The 24,925-nt window shown below is 51.2% G+C and overlaps 1 protein-coding gene across 3 annotated transcripts in view; it reads left to right on the top strand.

Moving 5' to 3' along the window:
- The window catches only part of NTRK3 (neurotrophic receptor tyrosine kinase 3), a 384,278-nt gene that overhangs the window by 75,588 nt on the left and 283,765 nt on the right, over positions 1-24,925 (top strand). For all 3 annotated transcript variants that reach the window (XM_026510431.4, XM_057303718.1, XM_026510432.4), the window contains exon 3: positions 451-522. In XM_026510431.4, the coding sequence (XP_026366216.1) occupies positions 451-522 (72 nt within the window). The remainder of the gene's footprint in view (positions 1-450; positions 523-24,925) is intronic.

Here is a 24,925-nt window from a genome sequence, read left to right as displayed (position 1 = left end):
GTTAGGGATTCAGGGCAGGACCCGAACCCAGGGCTCCCAGCTAGTGATCTTATCTCAGCCCCATGGTTGACGAATGGCCCCCTAGTCTGCAAAATTTCCCAGCCCCCTCCTCCTTCTTTGGACTTCAGGGCTAGTGTTCGTGGGGGATTTGGGGTGGGGGAGGGAGTGGCCGCAAAGGGGGCTACAGCCCTGTAGATGCTGGGCCAGATTCTTGAGCAGGAGACCTGTTGTTACCCCCTTGTCAGGATGGGGAGATGACAGCTGGCAGCTCATCCGAAACCCTCACCCGGGTCCCAGTGATACTGGGGGCACCTCGTGATACTGATGATGAGAAATTGCATTCAGTTCACAGGGGCGGCTGGAGGTCCACGACTTCCCGTCAGCCTAAGCCCAGAGCAGATGTCCCTCTGCTCCATGAGCTCTGCTGACCCTGTTTTTCTCTCTCTCCAGGACCATCAAGAACTCAGGACTTCGGAGCATCCAGCCCAGAGCCTTTGCCAAGAACCCCCACTTGCGCTATATGTGAGTAGAGCTGGGTCCTGGGCTGCGGGGAGTGGGTGTGGGGGGGGCACACGGCAGGGAGGGTGCTGGGCAGTGGAGCTAGCTGGCGACCTGGGGTCTAGGCCTGGCTTTGTCACTGTCTGCCCCAGGCCTCCGATTTTGCCTCTTAAGAATGAGGTTTGGGATTTGAGCATCTCTAAGTTTCATGTCAGAAGCCTAAACCAGGGCTTAGAGCCTCCTGATGCCCAAGGTTGTTTGCCTTCCATTTGCAATTTTGTGGGACTGTAAAAGATAAGAAATCCCACTCATCTGGGATGTGAATGCTACACCTCTGAGACCATTTTTGGGTCCCTAAGTGTTCCGTGTGCCTCTGTGTGTTGGGTGCGGTTGGAAGAAGAGGGAAGGCTGGGCCAGACCGAGCGTCATGTCTAAGTAGGTTCTGGGTTCAGTGGACAAGGGCTCCGAGAATGGAGACCCCTGTACCCAAGGTCACACAGCTTCGTTTGGGACAAGTTGCAGGCCACATGGCTCCGGGTGGGATTCTTGTCTGTCCCTCCCTCCCCCCTTCCCCCTCCCTCCCAAGTCTGATGACGGAGGGGCCTCCTCAGGGTTGGACCTGTGGGGGTGGAATCACATGAGCTCGCTGCTTTCTCTCCAAGCCTTGTTCTCCACGGAAGACTCCGGGATTCAATGGGAGGACTGCCATGTCCTGGGGAGAAGGTGGGCTTGAGAGGAAGCCCGGGGAGATGGTCAGGGGAAACGGCAACCCACTGTGCCGACCGGGGATGCTTGCTGTCTGCTCACCTCTTCTTCCAGGATGGCGGCCATCTTAGACATCCATTGGGCACCTTCCCCGAGAAAGCAGAGATTCTGCAGGGACCAGGTCGGGAGGGAGGGGTCTGTTGTATTTGGGGTGAAAAAATGGAGCAATGATGTGCAGGTGAGTCTTTCCTTTGTCCACGTGACTGTTGTACTGGCTGAGGCACTTTGCAGTTGCTAATGGAAGGGCAGCCCACTGGATTGGAGGCAGAGCCTCGGAGGGAAGCTCTTAGGAAGTGGCAGAAAGGGAGGAAGAGAAAGCGAAGGGCTTCTGGAAGATTGTGGTGGGAGGGGTGGTTCTTTTCAGGGGTGCTGGCCTTATCCTCTGTCCTCTGTGTGCTTTCTCAAGCACATAGTGAGTGCTTGGTACGTGTGCGTGTAGCACTTACGGCCACCCTGGCTTTGTGCAAAACCTCCCTCCCTCCATCTGGAAATGGCACACACTGTAAGGGCCCTGCTCAGGGCCCGATGTCGCAGCTTCACACTTCCCTTCCAGTTGTCTCATTTAGCAGTTGCCCTCTTCTCCTGGTCGAGCGTCTGGGGTGAGATTCTCCCGATGTGTGTTCTCTGCAGCTGGGGGTGTAGCTGGGACAAGAGGAGGGCCTTGGACCAGATGTTCCAGGTGTTTATTTTATTGGGGATTTGAATTTCAATGTAAAATACCCCAGGGGAAGAAGCTTCTGACCTCTGAGAAGTCTTTCTTTTCTTGCTAACTCATACAAAGTTCACAAAGCTAACTGCCCATGGCCGATCAGGTGGGGACAGTGGAGGCTGGGACCAAATGTCCCCTGCCACAGGGGCAGCCGGCTGACTGCTGCTATGTGGAGGTGGGGCCTCACGTTGCCAGACTTACTTTTTTTTAAGAAGAGCTAAAGGTCTGGTGAAGCCCCTCAAGTTTTAAATGCTTGGCAATGAAAAACCCCCTCAACCCCATGGACCAAATGAAACAGCTCCGTGGGCAGAATGGGACACACGGATTGCCAGTTTGTGGTCTAGGGTCATATTTGGGGGAGAGAAGCTGTCACATGGGAGAAGCTCTGTCCTTTTGCTCAAGGACAGTGGCTTTGGTGCTCATGCCCTAGAGACTTACAAGGCATTGTGCCACCTGCAGCTCTCAGGGAAATCTAGGGGGCTTTGGGACCCGTCATATTTCTTTTGGCCACAGAAGTGGGAGCAGGGGTTCATTTCGGGTGACAGGTATTTCTGAAATGGAATGCTCTGGAACTTTCCCCTTGACTTACCCTTGAGGTCCTGGAAGAAAGGCTGCGACCCATGTCTCCTTGGGGATGATCCAGGGTCCGGTGGGTACGTGGCCATGATAGGTTGGTGGGACTTTGCAAGATTCCCAAGGTTAAGAGGGCAGAAGGAGTCTGGTTGGAATAGATCTGTTGATAGCTGCGAGCCTGCCATGACCTCAGGCCCTGGCTTCTCCTGGAAGCATTGGCCAGCTTTTGCCAAAGTACTTGCTGTTGGCAAGAAGGACGGTTTACTATCCATCTACCCCCAGCGTGGGCCTGGTTGTACATCAGGGGCCATTAGGATGCTCGGCTTGGTAGGAGAAATTCAGCACCTGTCGAGGGGCTCCCCTAGGCACTGTGGGGCTTCCAGGGGAGCCTGAAGGGCACAGAGGAGTCAAGGGGTCGAGGTGTAAGCACTGGCTTCGTCAAGGGTTTATTTATGAAATTGTCCCACGTATGAAGACACCTCCCCCCCCCCCAATCCCAACTGAGTGAATTTCCCGGCAGCTTCCCAGGACATTTTTCTCCTGGCAAATGGGCCAGGTTTCTCTGCTCTCTCGCAGCATCTTCTATTTCTGTCCTCTAAATGCGGTTACGAGTCTTCGGGCCCCAGCTGAGCAATCACAAGATGATCACTTACTCCAACACTAATTGCCAAGCCCTGGCTTGGTGGCTTTTTCCTTTTTCTTTTCTTTTCTTCTTCTTTTTTTTTTTTTTAGGGTGATGGCTGAGAAGTCTTTTCTTGTCCCCTCTGCACAGAATAAGAAGCAGGAAGTGAAATCATCACCCCCTATACCGGTGTCAAGTTGTCCAAATTGTTCTGATTGGCTCGGTTGTCCCCCACTTCTAAGCTGCTCTTGCATTACTCATGGCTCGCTTCTTCCTCCGGCCAGATAATGAACCCAGCAATGTTAAGGCAAAGTTGTCCGTCACGAAGAAGGCTGGGGAGGAGGGTTCTTGTGTCCAACTTCCAGGTTTATGAGTGACTGACCCATCTTCTCTTAACTGCTTCAGTGTTCTCTGTGCTTTATTGAGCGTGAGAGAAGGAAATATTGATTCATATACAGCAAAGGAGATCCTGTCTGAGAGACTGGAATATCCTTGACCTTTAGGTCCTTTCCTTGACTCTCAAGATTTTTGGAGTAAGGATTCTTAAGGATAAGGATTTTCCAAGTGGATAATTGGAATCGCTATTTGCTAATCTGCAAAATGGGCACAGAAATGGTGCCCCCTTTGCGGACGGGATGTGGGGAAGATGAAGTGACTGGGGGCACATAGAGCTCTCAGCCCAGTGCCCCGTAAATGGTCAGCGTTCAGAAATGGCAGTTGCTAATAATGATAGTAATTATTGTTGTTATTTGTGGTGGTGATGATAGAACCAAAGAGAGGGGACCAGTTGAGCTTGATGACGATTCTGACAACGACTTTATTCTGGAAAAGTCATAGATCTGTCCTGCAACGCCATCCACCTCTCTGCCATCTGGAATACTCCTCCCTGCAATCTCTTGTGTCTTAAAAACGAACCCCGAGAGAGTCCCTGTTCTCTCCAGGTACTCCCCCTGCTCTAGACCCTCTGAAGCCCCTTCTCGACAATGTAAGTTTCAGAAAGGACCCAAACAGGTCAGCGGACTAGCTTACTCTTTGTTTTCCATCTGATTGGAGAGTGCACCCATCCTCACGACTGAAATTGGATTGTTGGCCGAATTTCCCAGCCCCACCTCTGCAGCTGGCTCACCTCTTCCCTTCTGGGGTTGGTTTCCTCGTGTGTGGCTCACATGTCGGCTGGATCTCCACAGGCTGGGGTCCCCATAAGCAGAATGACGTAGATGACTCTCTATGAACCGCACTAACATGTCGGGCGGTGTGTTCTTTCCTCTGTAGAGCACCTCAGGGTTTTCAGAGTGCTTTCCCATCCATCATCTCCTTCCGTTCTCATTGCCTCCTGGCGGGGGGAGTGTGGGAGGCAGCCCAGGAGGCAGGCCCAGAGATGCTCTGACTTGTAAGTAGCAGAAGGAGAACTTCCACGAAGTCCTCGGATTCTCTTTCCAGGGATCTTCCCGCTATACCTTATGGGCCAGAAGATGCAATGTTTTCCACTGAAACGATTAAAACATTTTTTTTCTTATGATGGTTAGAAAATTGAATAAAAAATGCCGGTGTCAGGGCACCTGGGTGGCTCAGTCGGTGAAGCATCTGACTCTTGATTTTGGTGCTCAGGTCATGATCTCAGGGTCGTGAGCTCCAACCCTGCGTCAGGCTCTGTGCTCAGCACGGAGTCTGCTTCAGATTCTTTCCTCCCATCTCCCTCTAAATAAATAGCTAGCTAGCTAGATAAATAAATAAATAAATAAATAAATAAATAAATAAAATCTTAAAAAAAATGCTGGTATCAGGGGAGAAGAAGGAAAGGCTAGTGTTGGTTGAGAACTTACCATGTGCCCAGGACTGTGCCTGGCATTTTTGCAAATATCACTCCTCTTGGTAACTGTAGGTTAGGGTTCCTCAATCCCCATTCCATAGATGGGAGCACTGAGGCTCCGAAATCATAACTGGCTTCCCCTCAAGTTCACACAGCAGGGAGTGGAACAGCCCGGACCTGGATTCTCAACCCTGTGCCTCCGAAGTCAGTGTTCTGCAGTCGGTTCTACAGTCCACATGTGTTTGTCTCTAGTTCTCCAGCAAGCACTCCTTAGGGGAGGAGTGGGAGTCTTTAAAGTTTTATTAGAGAGAGAGAGAGAGAGCGCGCGCGCGCGCGCCGCTATTTCCCCTGGGAATTTAGCACCATCCATCCTCAAAGACCTCTGTTGAGAAAGTTCTGTTTAGTTTCTTTTCCTATTCAGGTCAAATCCTATAACAACAGTTACATTACAAACCGAATATCCTTATCATTAAAGATTCTTAGCATTCGCCTATGGCTCGCTCATTTTCAAGAATATGCAGTGCAAGATTCCAGCAAGCCAAAAGAATTTTTATTTAATCCCTTGGAGTTGTTGTGGTGGGATTTCTCTCGCATTCTGTTTCTTGCTTTTTCTCCCAGAGCTCTGCACGCCACATTGTTACTCCTCTCTGTCGTAAGCAAACGTACCCTGAATCTTCAGCTTGCGAGAGCCAGCCCCAAGCTGACCTGTGTGGGACTGTGATGGGGTGAGGAGGGGGAGAATGTCCTGATTTGAGCGTGATTGTGTCAACTGTGTAATGTTCACATGGAGAGAAAGTCAGCAGCTCTGGGCGGGTAGCAAAGAGAAAAGGGCCAGAATCCTTACCATTGCAGGACTCGGCTGAGAAGGCAGTACATTCCTCTGGAGGTTATTGGGATGGAAGCCTGGCAAGATGGATTTATTATCTCTTGTAAATCACTCAGTGCTTTTTTTCCTTGAGATCACCCCCCATTCTGGGATGCATTGTTAGATGCAATATTTAATGGGTAGATATTTTATCGGTAGACCTTTGCCTTTCTGCCTGCCCCTTCCCTCGGCATTGAGACATTCCTCCAAGTCCCAAAGGGATTGGTGAGTGGCAGACTTGTCCCCTCACTGCTTCTCCACATGGGCCCTTCCTCCTCTGTTCCACGTGGAGGACTTATCCACTGAGCACTGTATAGTTAATAGCGTGGGCTTTGGAGATAGAAAGGCCAGGGTTCGAATCCTGAAACCTCCGCGTCTTCGTGTAATAAGCTTCCCCATCTTACTTAGGCAAGCAGCTGAATCACCATGAGATTTGAAGGGACCGTAAGAGCTCTTACTTCACAGGATTGTCCTGAGTCTTCACTAGGACAGTGCTTAGAAATTGCTTAAGACCGTGCTTTATGAAAGACTCCGTATATTTTTTGCGGTTATTAATGACTTCTTCCCTGCTCTTTGGTCTCTGATTCCACAGAACCATAGGTAATTAAAGCTGGAAGGGGCTCTAGAGCTAACCCCCCAAATTTATATTCCTGTCTCTGCTCCCACCTCCTTTCATTGCCTACTTGACTTCTCCATTTGGGTGGCTAAGATGCAGGTCACACTTACCTTGGCCCAAAACGAAATTCTTGATTTCATTCTACCTCCTCTCTCCAAACCCGTTTCCTTGAGTGTTTCTTGTTTTTCTGAGTGGTACCATCCGCCACACCACTCATGCCAAAACCTTTTAAGTCATTTTTGCCTCTTCTCTCCCCTTTGCCTGCCTTCCTCCATCCTTCCATCAGTTAATCAAAGCCACGTATTCATTCATTCAGTATTTTGTATTCGTCCACGTCTCTCGCCCCCTCCTCTGTCTTGGTCCCGGCCACCCGCCTGTCTTCTGGCTCTGGCAGTAGCTTCCTGTCTGGCTTTCTTACCTTTTGTCCCCTGCATTTCATTCCCAACACCATTGTCGGAGTGATATTTTAAACACATAAATCCGATTGTGTCACTCTGCTGCTTAAAGCCCTCCAATTACTTCCCACGTTACTTACAATCAAAGTTAAACCCCTTGCCGCGGCCGCTAGACTCAGGCTGATTCGGTTTCCATCTCTCTGTCTCCTGTCCTGCGCTTTCCTCCTTGCTCTCCGCTGCAGCCTTATGAACCCTCTCTCAGTTCCTTGAATGTGCCACACTCATTTCCCCCCCTTGGAAGTTTTTACCTGCTGGTCCATCAGACCCTGTTCTCTGCATGTTGGCTTCTTCTCATCGTTCTCTCTGATGGGACTGTCTTAGCAAGGCCGACCACCCGGCCTCCGTGGGCTTGCTTCTCCTCATGCACCTGTCACCCAACTACATCATGTGGCTTAACAGCTTCCTCGTTACTGTGAACTGCCTGGAATGATCTCATTCACTTATTTGTTTAATTGCTTAGACCCTGTCTCCCCACTTTGTGTTGCTCTCTGCTGGAGCCCCAGCACACAGAGCGATGCCTGTCACATAGCGAGTAGCCCAGTGCTATTTGTTGGCTAGTCTGACTTAATCGTTCCATGGGTGAGAGGATGGATTTCTAGAGTAGAGAAGAATTCAGACCAAGAGCTCATGGGCAGGAGCTGAGCCACGACTAGAACTCAGGTACTTGGTATCATCAGCTTGATGTTCATTCCACCATGTCGTCCTGTTGACCGTTCTTGGTCCCATCTAATCAGAGCTCCTCAGACTCTTTGTATGACAGAAAACATTGCAGTTGTGTTTAAAAGAAAGGATATACGGGCAAATAATATGCAAAGCATGGACATTATAACATGGATCCTATAAAACGTACAAATAGTACAAATGTTCAGTCATATCATAACACCACTCTGCTGAAATGTCACATGAAAATATACAATGAAAGCAACTTATCTCTTGGAGATTTCTCAAACCTGGTGCTCGAGCTGTTGCTTCTAATGAAATCCTATCAGTCCTTTTTTTTTTTTTTTTTTTTTTTTTTTGGAGAATGTGGTTAAAGCTATACAATTTCTCCTTCTCTTCAGAAAAAAACCCCACTACACACACACCATTTCTCACACATTTTCAGGGGTTTATAGATTTCCACTGGGCCCTGAATGGAGAACCTGTCCAAGGATATCCTGGAGAGAGGTGTGCTCGCTGGAATGCGTGGTTTATACCTAGCAGGCCCCAGCCATTTAAAACTTCTATTCTAGATGTGACAAGTGAGATTTATATCACGGCACATTCTCATAGGCATAAAAGAATGTCTTCATAATTTATAATCTCCCCTGTGGTTAAGATAAGTCGGGAAAAGACTGGGTATGGTACGGGGTTTCTTTTTGGGATGATGAAAAATGTTCTCAAACTGATTATGGTGATGGTTGCACAACCCTGTGAAGATACCAAAAGACATTGAATTGTACAGTTCAAATGGGTGAATTGTATGGCGTGTGAGTTATATATCAATAAAGATGAGGAATGAACATTTTTGTCCGTGTGTGTGTGTGTGTGTGTGTGCATATGTGTGTCCATGTCCCTCTCCAGCAGAAGCTCTTAGAGCCTGTGTGGGGTCCCCCATGTCTCTTTGTCCTCTGCCACGGGACAGAGGATGTGAATGTTCCAGACAGGGGCTGCTGCATTAGCCTGAGCCTTGCTGGGAAGATGATGGGGACAGAGCCACAGCTGACCTTCTGTGGACGTGCAGGATGAGAGAGGAATCAACTTTTGCTATAGAGAGACAAGAAACCGATAAACCAGGGATGACAGTGGCTGTCACCCACACACAGGGATGTGGGCTGCCGGCACTGCGGACTTCTCAGTATGTAGCTGTCATCTCTTCCTTTCTGTTCCCCTTTAAGAAGGGGTCTCGGAGCACAAGGAGGGGGGTGGTGTTGCAATGATGGCTTTGAACCTTCTCGAATTGATATGTATAAAGAAGTAAATCGAACGCCAGTGGTGGCTCTTTATTAGAGGTGGTGGGTTATTTGTGACATAACTCACACCTTTGACACTCTGCACAAACAGTTGACCCTCTCCAGTCTCCCAGTGCAAGGCCACGGAGGGGCCGCTGGCTTAGACGCTAAGTGTGACTGTCCATCAGAGGTCGGCTGGAGCGCCTCGGAGGCTCGTGGAGCAGGCAGCGGTGGGCTGGGACTTGGGTGCGTGGCTGTGGGTGCTTATGGCGCAGGGACTGTCCCCTCACTGAGGCATGAGTATAGCCCTTTCCCCACCTGGAATACCCCCAGAGCCGTTGAGACACATGGTCACGGTCCCAGGCTATGGGGTCTGGCCAGCGGGTCACCTTGGAGAGAATTCCAAGGGAACAGGCTTTGGGAATGGAGCCATTTGTTGGTGGAGTAGGGTTTTCCCAGATCTAAAAGTCTGGGAACCTGAGTCAGGACTGTATGCACTGGTGTGTCTGGATGGTGGCCAGGAGAGGAGGGGATCAGAAGTTTGAGTTCACGTGAGTGTGAGGGGCGGCTTGACACCTGGATGGCTGTCATTCGTGACAGGTACTCTTTGGCTCTCAGCGGAGTGACCACACCTTGCACATACTTTGCTCTTTCTCTGCATTGTTCTCTGACCTTGGATGAGCTGCTTAGCCCACCTGGTCTGTTTCTACCTCTGTAAACTGAGGCGGTGTTATAAACGGGCCCAGACCCGGCCTCGGCAATTTGGGAAATTCTTCTTGGAAGAAAGATGGTGTTTGGGGTCGTTGAGGGGCAGGGCCAGGGGAAAGCTGTGGTCAGCTCATTTTGGCCTTCCCCTCTCCCCGCCTCCCTGCAGGGGCAGGCTTTCCAGTGCAGTGAGCTCAAGGGGCTTAACATCAGTGAAGCACTAGCTATGTGCCAGGCATTCGTCTGCGCACTTAATATAGCATTTTATCTTCGTAATGGCAGGTGGACATGATTTGTTGTCTCCATTTTACAGATGGGGAATTTGAGGCACAGAGCGATCATGTGACTTGCCTGAGTTTACACGGCTACTAAGTGGTGGAGACTGAAGCCAACCCTGGGTGGGCTGCTGCTGGCGTTCCAGAGCCTGTGCTCTGAACAACTCCACTCTTGCACCCATTGCCTGTGGCCACCTCGGGTCCAGCCGGGGCAGGCGTCAGTTCTCTAGAACCAGCTGGAAAGGATGGTCAGGCAGGAAGCTCCAGAGAGGCACTTGTCAGAAAGGGGGCTACTCTGGGAGAAGGACTGTGGGAGAGTACTAAGGGGGCTCCTGGAACCCAAGTCCTGGTCTACACCCAGTTGCCAGCAGGGTCTAGGTTAGTGGGAAGTGCCTGGGCTGGCGCTCAGGGGGCCGTCAGCAGAGGGTCACACAGGGCAGGTGTTCGGTAAAGAGAATGGAGCCTGGCTGATTGAACAGGCGGGGATGAATGCAGGCTTATGATGTATGCATGCGGTAGTAGCAGGCTTTCAGTCTGTCTGTTGCCAGAGAGCACGAGGCGGCCTTGCCTGTCCCCAGCCCGGGCTTCTCTGGCCTCAGCCCCCAGGAACGACGGTGTTTGTGGGTGGCCACGTCCACTACCTAGTCTGGGGATGGGAGTGGAGGGATAGGCACCAGATTCGATGAACTCTAAGGTCCCTGCCTTACCACTTGCTATTCCTCTTGCAAATGGGTCCTTCTTGCTTCTGTTGAACCCAGATGTGTTTTGGAACTCACCGAACTCAGGATTTTCAACCTGGAATTACTTAGCCCCCACTCACGTATCTGCTGCTTCTCATTTCTAGTCATGTCACACCCTCAGTCTCTGGGTGATGGCCTTTCTGGAGCCCTGGAAAGGATTTACATCTTGTTCCCTTAGGGAGGCAGGTAGCCAGCTTCCTAAAGTTGAGTTTCTTTTTTCTTGTGCATTTGTGTCTCTCTTACAGACTCCCCGTGGTCCAGGGATTAAGGATGTCCTCCCTGATAATTTCTTTCTGTTCACTTTATTTTATGGTCGGCATCCTGATCCACCCAGGGCAGACCCGACGTGACCCAGACGGCGTGGCCGCATACCTTGCTGGCCTGCCAGAGCATTGTGAGGTTGTACGATTCTCTTTGTTGAAGCCCTACGTTCAGCACAGAGTCTGTGCTCTATTTAACTTCAGGTAACTCTAGGATCCATTGCACTGAACTTTAAGAGTTTTCTTGTAACCTTGTCAGCTTTCCGAAAGCTCAGTCTAATGCTGAGTAAACACTCTGGTCTCCGCAGCTCCCAGCCTTGGGGATTAGACAGTGTGCCCATATTTTTCCAGCCTTGATTTTTCTTAGTAGATTTTCTTTCCTTTTTCCCCCGCCCTCGCCTAAGGCTTCATTACTTTCCATTTGTCCACATCTCTTTTCTCCATTTTTCTTGTTAAGGACAGATTTAGAAAATGAGATTAGTCTCGTGGCTATTTTGGCGTCATCATTAATTTTCGTCCCTCTTCATTCCTTAGCAGACCGGCAGTCTCGTGTCTCTCTCTCCCTGGTTTTTTTCCCTGATGGATTTGTGAAAGTCCCTTCCCAGGTTAACCCCTTTGTCTCTTGGGACCTGCTGTGGTCCTCTGCCCCTTCCCAGTGGGCTTCTGGGCCCCCCAGCTGGGGTGGCTGTTTTGGGTTGGAAGGGCATTGGGTCCCCCAGAGTGGGGCTCAGCTATGTGCCGTCCCTGACCAACCTTGTATCTTAGAGTCCTGTGAAGTTCACTCACAGTGGCCCTTGGGGTCATGTGGCATTTTCCCGAGACGTGAACTCATTAATTCCCATCGGAGCATCTGGCGTGGTCCTAGGGCCTCCCAGGCGAAGCTGCAAAGATGAATTACATTTAGCTTCAGTGAGGTAGCTGGGGCAGGAGAGAGAGGTGGGGGGTCGAGGCAGTTACTTTACAGTGTGATGGGGCCTAAGGGCTCCGAGGAGCACTTAACAAAGGTAGGCGTTGCATCTGTGGGTAAGGGGGGGTTACAGCAGAGAAGGCCCCCCGGGGTGATGACAGAACACCCGAAACCTGGGGTGGGTGGGAGGCAGCAGGTGGGAGGAGCTTGGAGAGGGGACGGGTGGTGGGCATTTGTGGGGTGAGCACTCTTCTCGGTAGAGGGAGCTGTGTGCTGTGTGTCCAGAGGCCTGGCCATGTTTCAGGGACTGCAGGCCCCCACTGACCCTGGAATCGGGCTGACAGCCGGACTGCCACCATCACTTACCCTGTGCTCCTTCACAGGTCAGGACAAAAGGGTTAGGATCCTGCTTCCAGCTCTCCTGTCTTCCCGGCTTGTCCGATGATCTGAGACCTCTGTCACTAAGGCAGCAGAACTCTGAGGGGCTGGTCATGTTAGGGAGAGCCAGAGCGGGCCGGGGGGAGTCAGGGCGGCCCTGACTAGGTCCCCATTTTCTGACAGACGGTATGTCTCGGATGCCTCCACGCCTCCTTCCAGAGGAAGGTCTGGTGCTTCCCTGGCCAGGGCCCTCCTCTCTGACATACCAGTATCCTGAAAGGTCTCCCTAGAGCTCCCACTCTCCACTCCATCCCACAGTTTTTCCCCACGCAACTGGCCAAGAGAGCATTTAAACATTTCATTCGGATCTTCCTAAGTGTGCCTTTAATGCTGTCAGACAGAGCCAGACTCCGCCTCGGTTCACGAGGTGAGTGGGCTGCTGTGGCAGAGGCCTGAATGGGACAGCGTAGTACAGGTCTGGGGCCAACCTTGGGACCCATTCCAACACTTCTCCACACACGCCGCCCCCTATACGTCCTCTCGTGCTCTCTGCCTCCAACTTTCCTCCAAACCTGCAGTGTGCTGGGCCATCTCCCCTCACGGCCCTTGCCTGTCCTGGCCCCTCACATGGCAGGCTTTCTTTCGGCCCCCAGTCTCTTTAGAGAGGGCCTGTTCCTCCTTCCAGATTCAGCCCAATGGTCCCCTGAAAGCTTTCCACTAACCACGCCCCACCCATGCTGTTCCCCATCCCTTTCCTTTGGTCCCTGTTCTTATCCTTTCTTTGCGCTTGTCCCAGTAAGCATACATTTGAATTTCATCATTATGCTTTTAACTATGTGATGTTTGCCGTCCCTACTGTGGTGAGAGCTCCCTGGGGACGCAAGCCTCTTGCCTCTTTCCTCTACCACTGGACACCCAGCACTCGGCACAACCCTGGCACTTGGTGGACGTGTCCGTGAACGAAGGTGTGGAGCACTGGAGGGAGGCTGGGTTCCCTTTTCTCATTGGTGCGTCCGATGCCCTCAGGCATGCAGTGCACGGGCACAGCCATGGGCACTGGGAGGTAGGGTTTCGCCTCTGAGACACAGGGAAGCCTCCCCTGCTGCTCACTGAACCCATTTCCATATTGTGTCGGCGCCGCTGAGCACCATGGGCCCCCAGCAATGCCTGCTCCCCAGAGAAACCAAGGGGGGGGGTGACCGCACCACTCATCCATCCCGTACCATTCTCCAGCAATAAAAGGGCACCTCGGTCTTCTTGCCCTTCCCCACATCTGGCATGCCCAGCTGTGCCTCGGGGCAGGCAGCTCACCCCTCCCGGCGGCAGTGGGGCTACCCCTCTGCCTGCCAGCTGTCCGTCTGCAATCAAGAGCCTCTGCTGATGGCAGCAAGGGTGGTGTTTGCAAAGAGCAACCGTGTGCTCCTTATTTATTGTACGGAAAAGAAAACAAATTAAGGCCTTGTAATTATACAGTCGGGCATGTTCTTAAATAAAGCTTAAGCACTCAGAACTCCATTTAGAATATTAATAATTGCATTCCCCGGGCCTGATCCCAAGCAGCTTTCTCTCATTCGGCTCTTCCCCTCTCCTCCCATCCTTCCCTACCCCTGTCCCCTTTGGTGTCTCTCACTGGTGTCAGTCTCTGCTTGGACCCCAGGAATCTCTGGAAAGCTTCACGCACTGGCTCTGAGTCGGCATAGTTGAGAGTCCATGTCAGTCTTTTCAGAGAACATCAACAGCATTTATTAGCTGATTTCAGAGGCATGCGGCCCTCCTAGGATTCTCTTGCCTTTCGCTCTCCCCTCCCTAATTTTGGTGAAGCATCAAGGAGGGCCGTGGTGCCGTGTCTCAGGGCACGATTACTGCAGAGCCCGTCAGAACTGGGCTCCATCCCCAGTTTGACTGCTGAGCAACTGCAGGACCTTGGTCAAGACGTCTAATCTCTCTGAGCTGGTTCTTCCTCTGGCGCTAAGACCATCCCCCTCCTAGGCTTGTGTTTTGGGACTTGGATGAGAGAATGCATTTGAAGCTAGTTCCTTACAGATGTTAGGTCTCTCCGTCCATATATGTCACTGGAAGATGCTAGGCACCTATTCGGTCTCCCCAAGCCCTGTGAAATGAGTGGATATGTCTCTTTGGGGTTCTGCAGGACACGGAGTGGGGGCGGTCAGTGTGGTGTGATGTTATGAGAGTGACCCGGACACGTTTCTTCTTAGGATTGTTGACCAGTTCCCTGAGCCATATGCTCATCCCCAACATGGCTATAATGCTTTACAAACCACTCTCGAAAGTACCATCTCATTTAACATGCAGTAGTAAGGTGAAGTAGCAGTTACTGTCATCCCTGGCCTATTGCTGAGGAAATGGAGAGAGTGAATCACCCAAGACCACAGAGCTAGAAGTAGTGAAGGAGGGACCAGGACCCCGGTCTCAGACTCCCAGTGCCTTGTCTTTTTTGCTACACTGGGCTGTTCCCTAAGTCATTGCTGACACCTGGAGGGAGACTCACCTGGTTTCTGGACTTCAGGGTCTTGATTTGATGCTGCTCTGACACTTTCCACAGATCCATCACCCCCTTGATCTTTTTTTTTCTCTTCCTTTCCTGCTACATGGGAAACACATACCAACACTGGTTTTACTGGCAAATTGTGGTAGTTGGGTCACTGTCAGAAACTAACTCAAAAGTAGCCTGAAAACATTCAAATATTGTTAGATTCATAATCTAGATTACGTGACTGTATGGATAGTGCTGTGGTGGGCCTTGTTAAATGCAGGTGAAAGGTGCTTTGGAAATGTCTCCCTCTGTGGCCAGCATTATGGCTTGGGATGGGGAGGAATGGAGACACTAAGTCAGGACTTGGTCCAGGTGGAGCTGGAATGTTCAGTCTAGTTGGGAAGAAAGTTAGCTTTCTTAGACTGGAGATGCCAGGATGCTAACTTCTGCTGGTTGGTGCTGACCATAGCAGGCAGAACAATTTTTGTATTCTAGGGATACTGGGGAAGGACATGGGTCTTAAATTTGTTTTTGAAGGAATATATGCAGCATTATATAGGAAGAGGGAGAAAACGCATGGAGTGTGTGTGTGTGTGTGTGTGTGTGTGTGTGTGTGTGCATTTGCAAGCAAGCAGGGAACAAAGCCAAGAGAAAGATAGAAGTATTTATTGTGTTAAGCTCTCTGCTAAGCATTCTTCCAACAGTGATCCTGTTCGAATGAGTGATATGCTTCTTGTTTTACAAATGAGGACTCTGGGGCTCAGAAAGGTTATGTAACTTGGCCAAGGTCACACAACTGAAGATAGGGATTCATATCCATAAAGGTCTGCTCTGGAACTCATATTCTTCTTTGTTGTATCACGGTGCAAAGGCTGGTTCACGTCTCTGAGGTGGTCAGGAGCCCAGCTTTTCCAAAAGGAATATTGAAAAATTGTTTCTTCTTGGCAGGGAAACTGATATCTCCCTACCACTACTTTTGCCTCCCCAGCTCTCAGCCTCCGTGTTCCTCTCCCTGGGGATTCAGCACCATGGCCAGAGCCCAGAGAGTCCTGGGGGCACAGTGAGCTGTCAACAGCTCCCCAGAGAGAGGCTCCCAGGTCCTGGGCTCTCCCATTTTCCTCTCTCTAGCATCATCTCAGTTGCTGGTGGTCTGTCCGTGCCCTTAGGTGAGAGCCACATGGCTTTCAGGAAGAGCCTTGCACATGGGGTGGACAGAACTCTGCTAGCCTGCCTGGCGAGATCCAGACCTAAGCAGGAAAGGGCACATGAGAAGGGTCTACTCCTTCCCATTCTCTCCTCCCAGGCCCAGGCCAGAGGGGAGGAGGATTGTGATTTAAGACTTCAGTTACTCTGAACTGGGGAATCTTCTAGGGACGTGAGAAGGGAATTGAGTTGGAATGGGGCTCTTTCCTCCAGGGCAGAGCTCCCAGGGTCTGTGGTCCAAAGTTACTATGTGCATCCCTTTACCAAGCCTGTTCTGTTTCTGTTGAATGGGGCCAAAAGCCAGTGGATCTGCCATGTGCTTTCTCATAGGAACAGTCAGAGGGGGGACGAACTGTGGCAGCAGCACAGCAGGGCTGGTGGAATTATGTCCTTTGTGATGATGTGCCCTCTTCATTATTGGAAGGTTTTCACCTGGGTGTACAAAACAGAGCCCCCGACTTGAGATCCAGACACCTTCTCGCTTACATGCATGTGTAATGCACACATACACAAACAACACACACACACACACACACACACACACACACACACACACACAGTGGTAGTGTGCTAATAAGATCATGGATTCTGTAGTCAGACACACTGATTCAGCCCCTGTTTTAACAGTACCAGCTTTGTGACCTTGAGCTAGCTACCTAACCTCTAAGCCATAGATTTTTTTATCTATAAAATGAGAACAAATCATAACAATAATATGGACCATAAATGGTTTTGGGGGGAGATTCAGTGGACTAATATCTTTAATATCTAATATCTAATATCTTTAGTAATTAGTTCCTAACAAGCACTCAATAAATGTTTCTCATTATTTCTGTTCCTCAGAAAATTATTTCTGTATCCCAATTTTCTTTAGTTTATTCACATGATTATTGTTAATGATTCTGGAAGAATCCCCATAGCATGGAAAAATGATTAGCAAGTTAATTAATTGTTTGCACTTGTGTTCAAAGCTCAAGGTTTAAATTAAGTCGAGGTCAGCCATCGTGGTGCTGGTATAAGAAAGAATTAGTTGAGTTTGGCACCCTGCTTAGTGCAAGATGTATGAAGTTCACACCGTTCAGTGAAATTTGCTTGCATGCTTTCATGTAACAATGTTTGTGATCAAAGTGCACACTGTGTCTTCTGCTTTGTGAAAACAAAAAACTGTAGGCAGAAACACAGTTCACAGCTCCTCGTGTGGATGGTCACCCCTGGGGGAGCCAGTCTTGGCTGGGACCCTGTCCCCGTGTGCTTTTCCATTCTGTTCTCCTTTCTCTCATTTCTCTAAGTCTCAATCCAAAGTGCCTTGGCTCTCTAGACAAATGCCCTCCTGTTCCCAGTGTATACCGGATCCTCACATAACCTGTGGGGGTGGGGGGAGGTGAAGAAACAACCCTTTGAGAATCTCCATGGAACCAAGTGGGGTAGGGGTTGGTTCTGGGCTCCATATATTCAGTGTGAGATAAGAGGTCTTGCGTAAGTCTCCGGGGACTCTGCCAGATCTCTGCAGGAGAGAGGCCATGGGGAATAGGAACGAACACTGCTTTCCCCCAAACATTTTGTAGAATTGGACAACAGAGGCCAAGAGACCGTGCATGGTATAAATTACGGAAAACAGTGGTGTAATGACATTGTTTGGTGAATAAATTGAAGCCCTGAGTCATGAGGCCAATAACAGAGAGGGAGCAGAGAAGTGTAATTAAAAGGAGAAAAGCTATGTTTTCAGCTGACATTGGAAGTGAGATCGAGATGGGGGTGGGGTGGGAGGACGGGGGCCGCTGGCCCCTAACTGTGGCTGCAGCTCAGGAGAAGGGACATGGTTATTACTGGCAGTCACAGCGAGTGAGAGAGGAGGCCAGTACTTCTGACACAGAGGAGGAAAGAGAGTGAGAGTGGTAACGTGGAGAATTTCAGTAGAAGCAAAGCCATGTGAGCTTTGGAAATGAGATTAGCTACAGGACCCTGAACACTGCAGTGATTTAGGAAAAGCTGGGCTGGGAGAAATCTGTGTGAAGACAGATGAGAACCTAGAGAAGAAAAAGGGGGATCGGGAGTGGGTCTGGGTCTCCTATTAGTCACGAGGTTCTGGAGATTGTTCTCCAGGATATCTCCTATCTGTGGCGATATACTTCTGTGCAAATACCCTCGGACCTGCCCTTTTAAGGATTAAGAAAAAAAAAAAAGAACCCAAGATATTTTAGAGCAAGGATACCTACTCTGGGCCAGCTGACATGGATGGATATGGGGACTGTGGCCAACCTGACTGCACCCCACCATTCTGTGGGGCCAGCAAGGATTAAAGACCATAAGGAACATTCAGATTCTGAGCCACATGCAAACCTTTCAGACAGATCCCCTTCCCCAGATTCTTCTGGAAACGTAGGCAGTGAACGGTTTCCATGGGAGAACGCATCTCATTCACTTCATGCACCAGTGCCTAGCATTGCCTGGCACGGACTAGGTACCAGATTAGCGTGGGTTGAATGATTGAGGGGGTGGAGGTTGCCTTTCAATATAGTAAAAGCTGGGATGATACTAAAACTTTGTTTAGAGAATTTGTCTATCTCTATTGTTCTGCACTATAAACCAACAGCCAATGGGTAGTGCATAGTAGGAATTCAGTAAAATTATTATCCACACTGGGACACCGTTTTTTAGAAGATTTTACCTATATATTTATTTGTTTATTTATTATTCGGGGAATGTGGGTGTTGGGGAAGGGACAGAGGGAGAGGGGGAGAGAGAATCTCCAGCAGCAGACTCCACGCTGAACCTGATGCGGGGCTCGATCCCACGACCCTGAGATCACGACCTGAGCCAAAACCAAGAGTCGGACGCTCAACTGACTGAGCCACCTAGGTGCCTCGGACTAAGACACTTTTGGGAGTGAAAGGGAACTAATGGAATGGGATTCTGGGACAACAGACGTGAACCAGGACTGTTTGGGCAAACCGGGATGTGTGGTCACCCATCATCAGTACTTGTTGAATGAATGGATCTCGTATCCTTGGAGTTATCTAAGGGGAGTGGAGGTTTTATGGAATTTACCTCCTTTTGGCCAACGAACTTCCATTTATCCTTGGGATCCTTCAGCTAATATTTCCTGGGTGCCTACTGTATACCAGGTATTTTGCTTGTATTGAGGATACAAAGAGATTAAGAAAAGCCCTGTTTTTACTCTTAGGGGGTCCCCTGACTAATAGGAAGCCAGACTGTTGATAGACTGACAGTGTGACAAGTGCTAAACTAAAGGGATGGACGGACTACTCTGGGACCCTGGGAGTGGGAAAACTCAGGAGGTGGCAGTCAGTCAGGCTTTTTGGACGAAGGATATTTCAGGGAGTCCTGGAGGATGATTCGGCATTTGCCCGAAATTCTGGGAGGATCCAGAGTGTCAAGCAAGTAAAAGCTGACTGTGGCAGAAAACTCATTCCGGATCCACTCAACAACGCTGTGTTGCGGGGTGCTGGGAACAGTTGAATTGTGACTAAGATAGATGGGCCTATGACCTCATAGACTGTATGAACTGTTTGCCATCAGATAGTGAACCTTATATTCCATTAGGGCCGTGACGGTAGAATTGCCTTGTGAGCCAGGAGCCGGGGGCCAGGAGGAGGGGCACCTACCCCCAGTCTGGAGTGCCGACCCCAGCAGTGCAGTAGGTGGGGAGAGAGGCTTCCGGCACACATGCGGACTGTGAAGGGGGAGCTGATGTGCCCCTCTCAGCATCTCCCCTCCCATTCGGCAGCATGGGGAGCCTTTCACCGGGCCCTCCTTATTTTGCTATCGTTCCCCCGGCAAACAATGCCTGCAGGACTGGGTGGGGGGCAGCAGTGCTGGTGTGCAGAGGGGGGAGTCCAGAGTCTCAGGATCTGGAGGAAGAGGCTGGGTGGGAGGTAGTGGGTAGACAGGAAGCCGGAGGAGGTGGAGGGAGTCAGGGGGTTGCTTAGGAAAGGCCCATCTGCCTCCCCATCCAGAGCTTTTGGATGTAATATTATAATGTTCCTCATTATTTTCCTTGGATGAGTTTGCTATCCTGATATATTAATTATTCTTAAAGGTCAACAGCGCTCTTTCGAATCCCCTTCTGTTCTATCGTGTAATCAGTTAATTAATTGGAAACCATTTAGCAGCGTCTGCGAGCGCGTTGTCGGGTGCGAATTTCCTTGTTTTGTTGTTCGTGTGGCAATGGGTCCCTCCACGCACCATCACCATCGAGGATTTGGGAACTGGAGCGTGGGCCCCACCCCTCGTCCCTCCCCTTCCCCGGGTGGGTGCCCCCCCCTTTAGTTATCTCATTAACAGTTGTGATGGCTCACCATCTTTGTTGTTTCTGAGTCTCCACTGGTAATAAAAGCCCCTTTCCGTGGAGTGCCCACCTAGGACGGGCACCGTGCGGGGCGACCGCGTGTGTTATTTTATTTGATTCCCACTGTCCATGTGCTAGAGATTTTGCTCCCTTTTCAGAGGGTAGAGGAGGCTCAGAGTGTGGAAGAGAGCTTCCCAATAATTATATAGGCAGAAAGGGGCCAGGCAAGGGTAGAACCTCCTGGAAGCTTTGTGTTCTTGTTGGCTATGGTACTGGTGGTTCGGAGGCTCCGGGAGAGACTTGGCCCCAGGGCAGAGTCTTAGGTAGAATTCTTAGTCCCAGGTGCTGCGGGTTCATTACAGGGACAAGCGTTTGATACAGACACTGAGCCCTGTTATTCCTTCTTTGTGCTTCCATTTTGCCTGCTGTTTCTAAAGTCTGCTGTGTGCAGGGGCAAGTCATCAGCAGCCTGAGGGCAGGGCGGAAGCGGTGCTCCCAAATATGCCCAGCCCCCCAGCACGAGGCAGTCACGTTGAAAGGCTGACCTGTGGTCCGCGCACTGGCGGCTCAGAGCTCCTGCCCATGTGCCTCCTGGAGATGTGCTCTAGGACATGTTGTTCCGTGTCTGACTCCCCCAAACCCCTCCATGCCTGTAGTCTGGTCTGCAGGAAAGGGGGGAATGCATGGGGGAATACTTCACTGGATGAGGGCTCTCCACGCCTCTCCCTGTGGGCCCCTTCGTGTTAGCAGGTGGGTCTCCATCCTTTTTGGCTTTACGTATGGTCCTACTTAGACAAGGGGACACAGTGGGAAATTCGATTCGATTCCCCCTTTCAGAGACCAAGAATTCCAGTCTTCCCAGACTTGGGGGTGGGGAAGGTTTTCCAAATTCCGCTTAAGCATGGTAAGATGTTGTCCTACTGGGTCATAGGAAGGTAGGGGTTATGGGAAGTACAGGAGATGGAACCCCAGTGACATTCCTCCTCCTGCTGCTGCTGGTAGGTGCTAAGGAACATGGACTGTGGCCAGGCTGTGGGGGTTCAATTCTTGGCTCCCCCTGGCAGCAGCTGCTGACCCAGGGCAAGGGACCTAACCTCTTTGCTCCAATCCCTCCCCTTTGGAAAGTGGAAATGATGATGATGGTGGTGGTGGCGGTGGTGGTTGTGGCTCATCCCTCGTGGGGCTGTTGCAGGGTTCAAGTGAGCTCTTACATGTAAAACCTTTCAAGAGAGCTGGCCCAGAGTAATCGTTGCGTGTGTTAGCCGCTGTCATCACTACCCCGTGCAATACCCCAGTGGCCATGCACTGAGTACCTACTGTGTGCCAAGCACTGCGTTGGGCGCTTGACATGCATGAATTCGTCTTCATCCTTAGAGCTGCCCCGTAAGGCAGATATTATTACGACTTCTGGGGTCACGAGGAAGACACGGGTCCAGAGAGGTTCTGTAATGTTCTCTGGAGGTGGGGAGGGTGGGTCACGCAACCCAAGAGGTCCAGAGCCGAGAGTCTAGCTTGTCGGTCTGGCTTCAGAGTCTGTGCTGTTTGCCACTGGGCCGATGCTTCTCGAAACTGGAGCAGAAGCCAGCATCGCCTGGAGGGCCCGATAGGACACAGGGGGCGGGACTCAACCCAGGAGGTTCTGATTCAGCAGGTCTGGGCTGCCCCGCCCCCCCAGAAGTTACATTTCTAATGAGTGTCCAATGATGCTGATGCTGCTGGGGGACCACACTTGGAAAATTCCTACGGCCCCCTAGAGCAGTCCAGTGGGGATATAATGAGCTCTCCACCACGCTGCCTTGCCTGGGCTCTCCCTGCAATGCCTGTTGCCCATACATTCCATCTTAAACACTAACTGGTACCTACTGCCTCACGTGGTCTCCATGAGCCGGTGTCCTGGCCAACCCCGCGGGTGAGAAGGCCCCAAGTGGTATCCGCATGTCCTCCTAGCTCTGCTGGAAGGGAAGCAGACAGCAGTCAGCAACAGCTCTTGAAATCCACACACAGGTTCTTGTCTGGGAAGGGGGAGGGACAGGGGGGGCCTGAGGGGCTCTGGGTCAAAGGCCCCCAAAGCCCTTAGACAGCTGTCCACAAAGCCAGCTCTGGAGGGAGTGGCCTCCATTAGCCCTTTCATCCTGGGGCTTGACACCATGCTCCAAGCTTCTAGGAAAATACCTCAGGTTCTGGGCTAAGGCCTCTGCTTCTTGGGGTGTCCTCTGGCCTCAAGGGGACCCCAATGGAGGGGGGTCCCAATCTGCTCAGTTTAGTTGGTTTCTAACTCTGTCCCAGCCCTCCTGCCGACTGCCTAGCGGCACCTCGCACTTGGCAGTCGTCCACCCAGGTTCAGATGGGGATGCTAAATCCCCTTTCTAGTTGTTAACAGTGGCTTCCGTTCCCAGGAGCTCTTGCGGGAGATTCCTCTACTTTTCACATGGCGTCTCTTTACATCTGGACACATGGCTGTTTTATTCTCTCCTACACGTTTGATCAGCCAGGTTTTCAGGGCAGGAGGAGTTGGTAGGAGGTGAAGTCAACTCCTTGGGAAGATGGAATTTCCCTCCATCAGTGGCTCTGGAAGTGTGGTTCCCTAACCGGCAACATCAGCCTCCCCTGGGAACGGCTTAGCAATGCAGATTCCAGGCCAGACCCTGAATCAGGAACTCTGGGAGGGGGAGCCTAGGTGTCTGGGTTTTATCAGCGTCCAGGTGGTGCTGATTCCCAGAGCTGGAGAGCCCGTGCCCTAGATGCTAACCCCAAACCCACCCCTGGCCTGGGCTCCTTCCAACCACTCAACGCACAGGAGGGATGATAGGCAATGTTGGCCTAATCGCGTTTCCTTATAAACAGGCCAAAGCAGCTTTCTGCTCATAATTTTATTGTTTTGGGGAGAGCCATCGATCTTCCTTGAATCCCAAGACTAGATCTTAGAACAGAGATCTTCGGTGCCTGGTGTAGCTAAACGATAATTAGCAGGAACGTGCTTTTCAACCCTCCGGCCCCTGCCCAGCCTCTCCCTGCCAGCCTCCCCGGACTGGACTCAGGTTCCCTGGTCCTGACAATGTGCTTGGCCTTTTCCCCACCAGCGCCGGTGGGGCCGCAGCCACACTCACTTCGGCTTCCCTCCTCCCTCAAGAGCCCCCGCTTTGCTTCTAGCTACTTTCTTGATTGTCCCACAGACACTCTCTCTGCGTCTTTGTTTTTCTCTTGTCACAACGGCTCTCGAGTGAAAAATGAGGGTCCCCACCTCCCTGTTCACGTACCAAAGCCTCTGTTGGGGGCTGTGGCTCCCGGAACCAGCCCGGGCCTGCTCTCCTCCTCTGTCCCCGAGGGGGCCCGCTGGTAGGAACACCCCCTGTCTGTCAGGCCTCCCCTCGCCCCCCCCTCCCTCCCCAGGCTCCAGAGAGAGCTCTCCTGCTTCAGGGCAATTAGCTTTTGGTTAATTTGTCTGAAATGAAACTCCCAAGGAGCAAAACGCCTCAGAATAGTCTGAATAACATTCAAGGTCTGGCGAGAACCCGACTGCATGAAGGCTCAGAGCTGATGTTAAGGCCTTTTCATGAGCCCTGCGACCAGACCTCTGCCTCCAGGCTTCACGGTGAGCACTCCCTCTTCCCTGGACCTGTGGGACCTTTAGGCTTTGCCCAGGCATGAGGGCAGTGGGCTGGGCTGGGCTGGAGTTCAGGTCCCAGTGCATCTCGGGGGAGGGGGGGGGCGGTATAGATGCTACTTGTTGTGTCATTAAAATGGGTTTCTGTGTTCTTTTGTTGAACTGAGATTTTGTTGATGCCTACGTTCAGGGGGTCATCGCCTGGGCCTCTGGCCCCTGTTTGCATGGGCTTGGGCTTGCTGCAGCTTCCGCGGTGACTGGAGATGGGCAGATAAGGGCAGAGACGCCGTGCCTGAACAATGATAGATTGTGTTTATCAAGGGCCAGGCCTTGCGCCAGCTGCTTTCTGTACCCCATTCGACATGGCATGTTTAATCCTCACCGCCACGCAAAGGGACAGGCCCTGTCCGTGTCCGCAGCATACATAGGAGCAGAGAGGTCGGGGAATGTACCCAGGGTCACAGAGCATGGAAGCAGCAGAGGTGGGACCGGCGCCCAGTCCCATGTGATGTCAAAGTTCTATGGGAATTCAGCTGAACTTACTGTACGTTTACTGAGCACTTACTATGCTCCAGGGGCTATAAGGGCTCTCCAGCTGAAAGGAAGTGGTTCTCCACGTGCAGGGAGAGCAGTCTTCTGGGGAAGGAGGCCAACACCTGCAGAGCCGTCCGTCAAAGCCAGCAGTCTGAGATGTGGCCCAGACAAAATGCATGGGAGGAAGAGGAGGGCAAGAAGGTTCTGGGGTGGGCGGCATGGGCTGTTCTTAGGCCCATCTGCACCGTGCCTACAGGACAGGGGGCAAGAGCCTGAATGGGTATAGGGCACCGGGGGCTGTGGTATGGAGATGGAGAAGTGCCAGGAAGTTGTGAGGGTACCGCCAGTTCCGTGATCCCACTCTGTTTATGGGGGTGGGGTGTCTTTAGGGTTAGTTATGGGGAGGAAGATGGGTGGTGATGGGAGGACATGCAGATGGGCTTTAGGTCATCGTGTGAAAAGACTTGAACTTCAAGGGGGAGCCTGCACTTGATTAGGTGGGCCCAGCATTCTTTTTTTTTTTTTGTTTTTTTATTATATTATGTTAGTCACCATACAGTACATCCCCGGTTTCCGATGTAAGGCTCGATGATTCATTAGTTGTGTATAACACCCAGTGCACCATGCAATATGTGCCCTCCTTACTACCCATCACCGGCCTATCCCATTCCC

The sequence above is a fragment of the Ursus arctos genome, unplaced genomic scaffold (assembly GCF_023065955.2).
Source record: "Ursus arctos isolate Adak ecotype North America unplaced genomic scaffold, UrsArc2.0 scaffold_28, whole genome shotgun sequence".
NCBI lineage: Eukaryota > Metazoa > Chordata > Mammalia > Carnivora > Ursidae > Ursus > Ursus arctos.
Note: the sequence above shows the minus strand (reverse complement) of the source record. Positions and strands in the feature narration are given on the sequence as shown.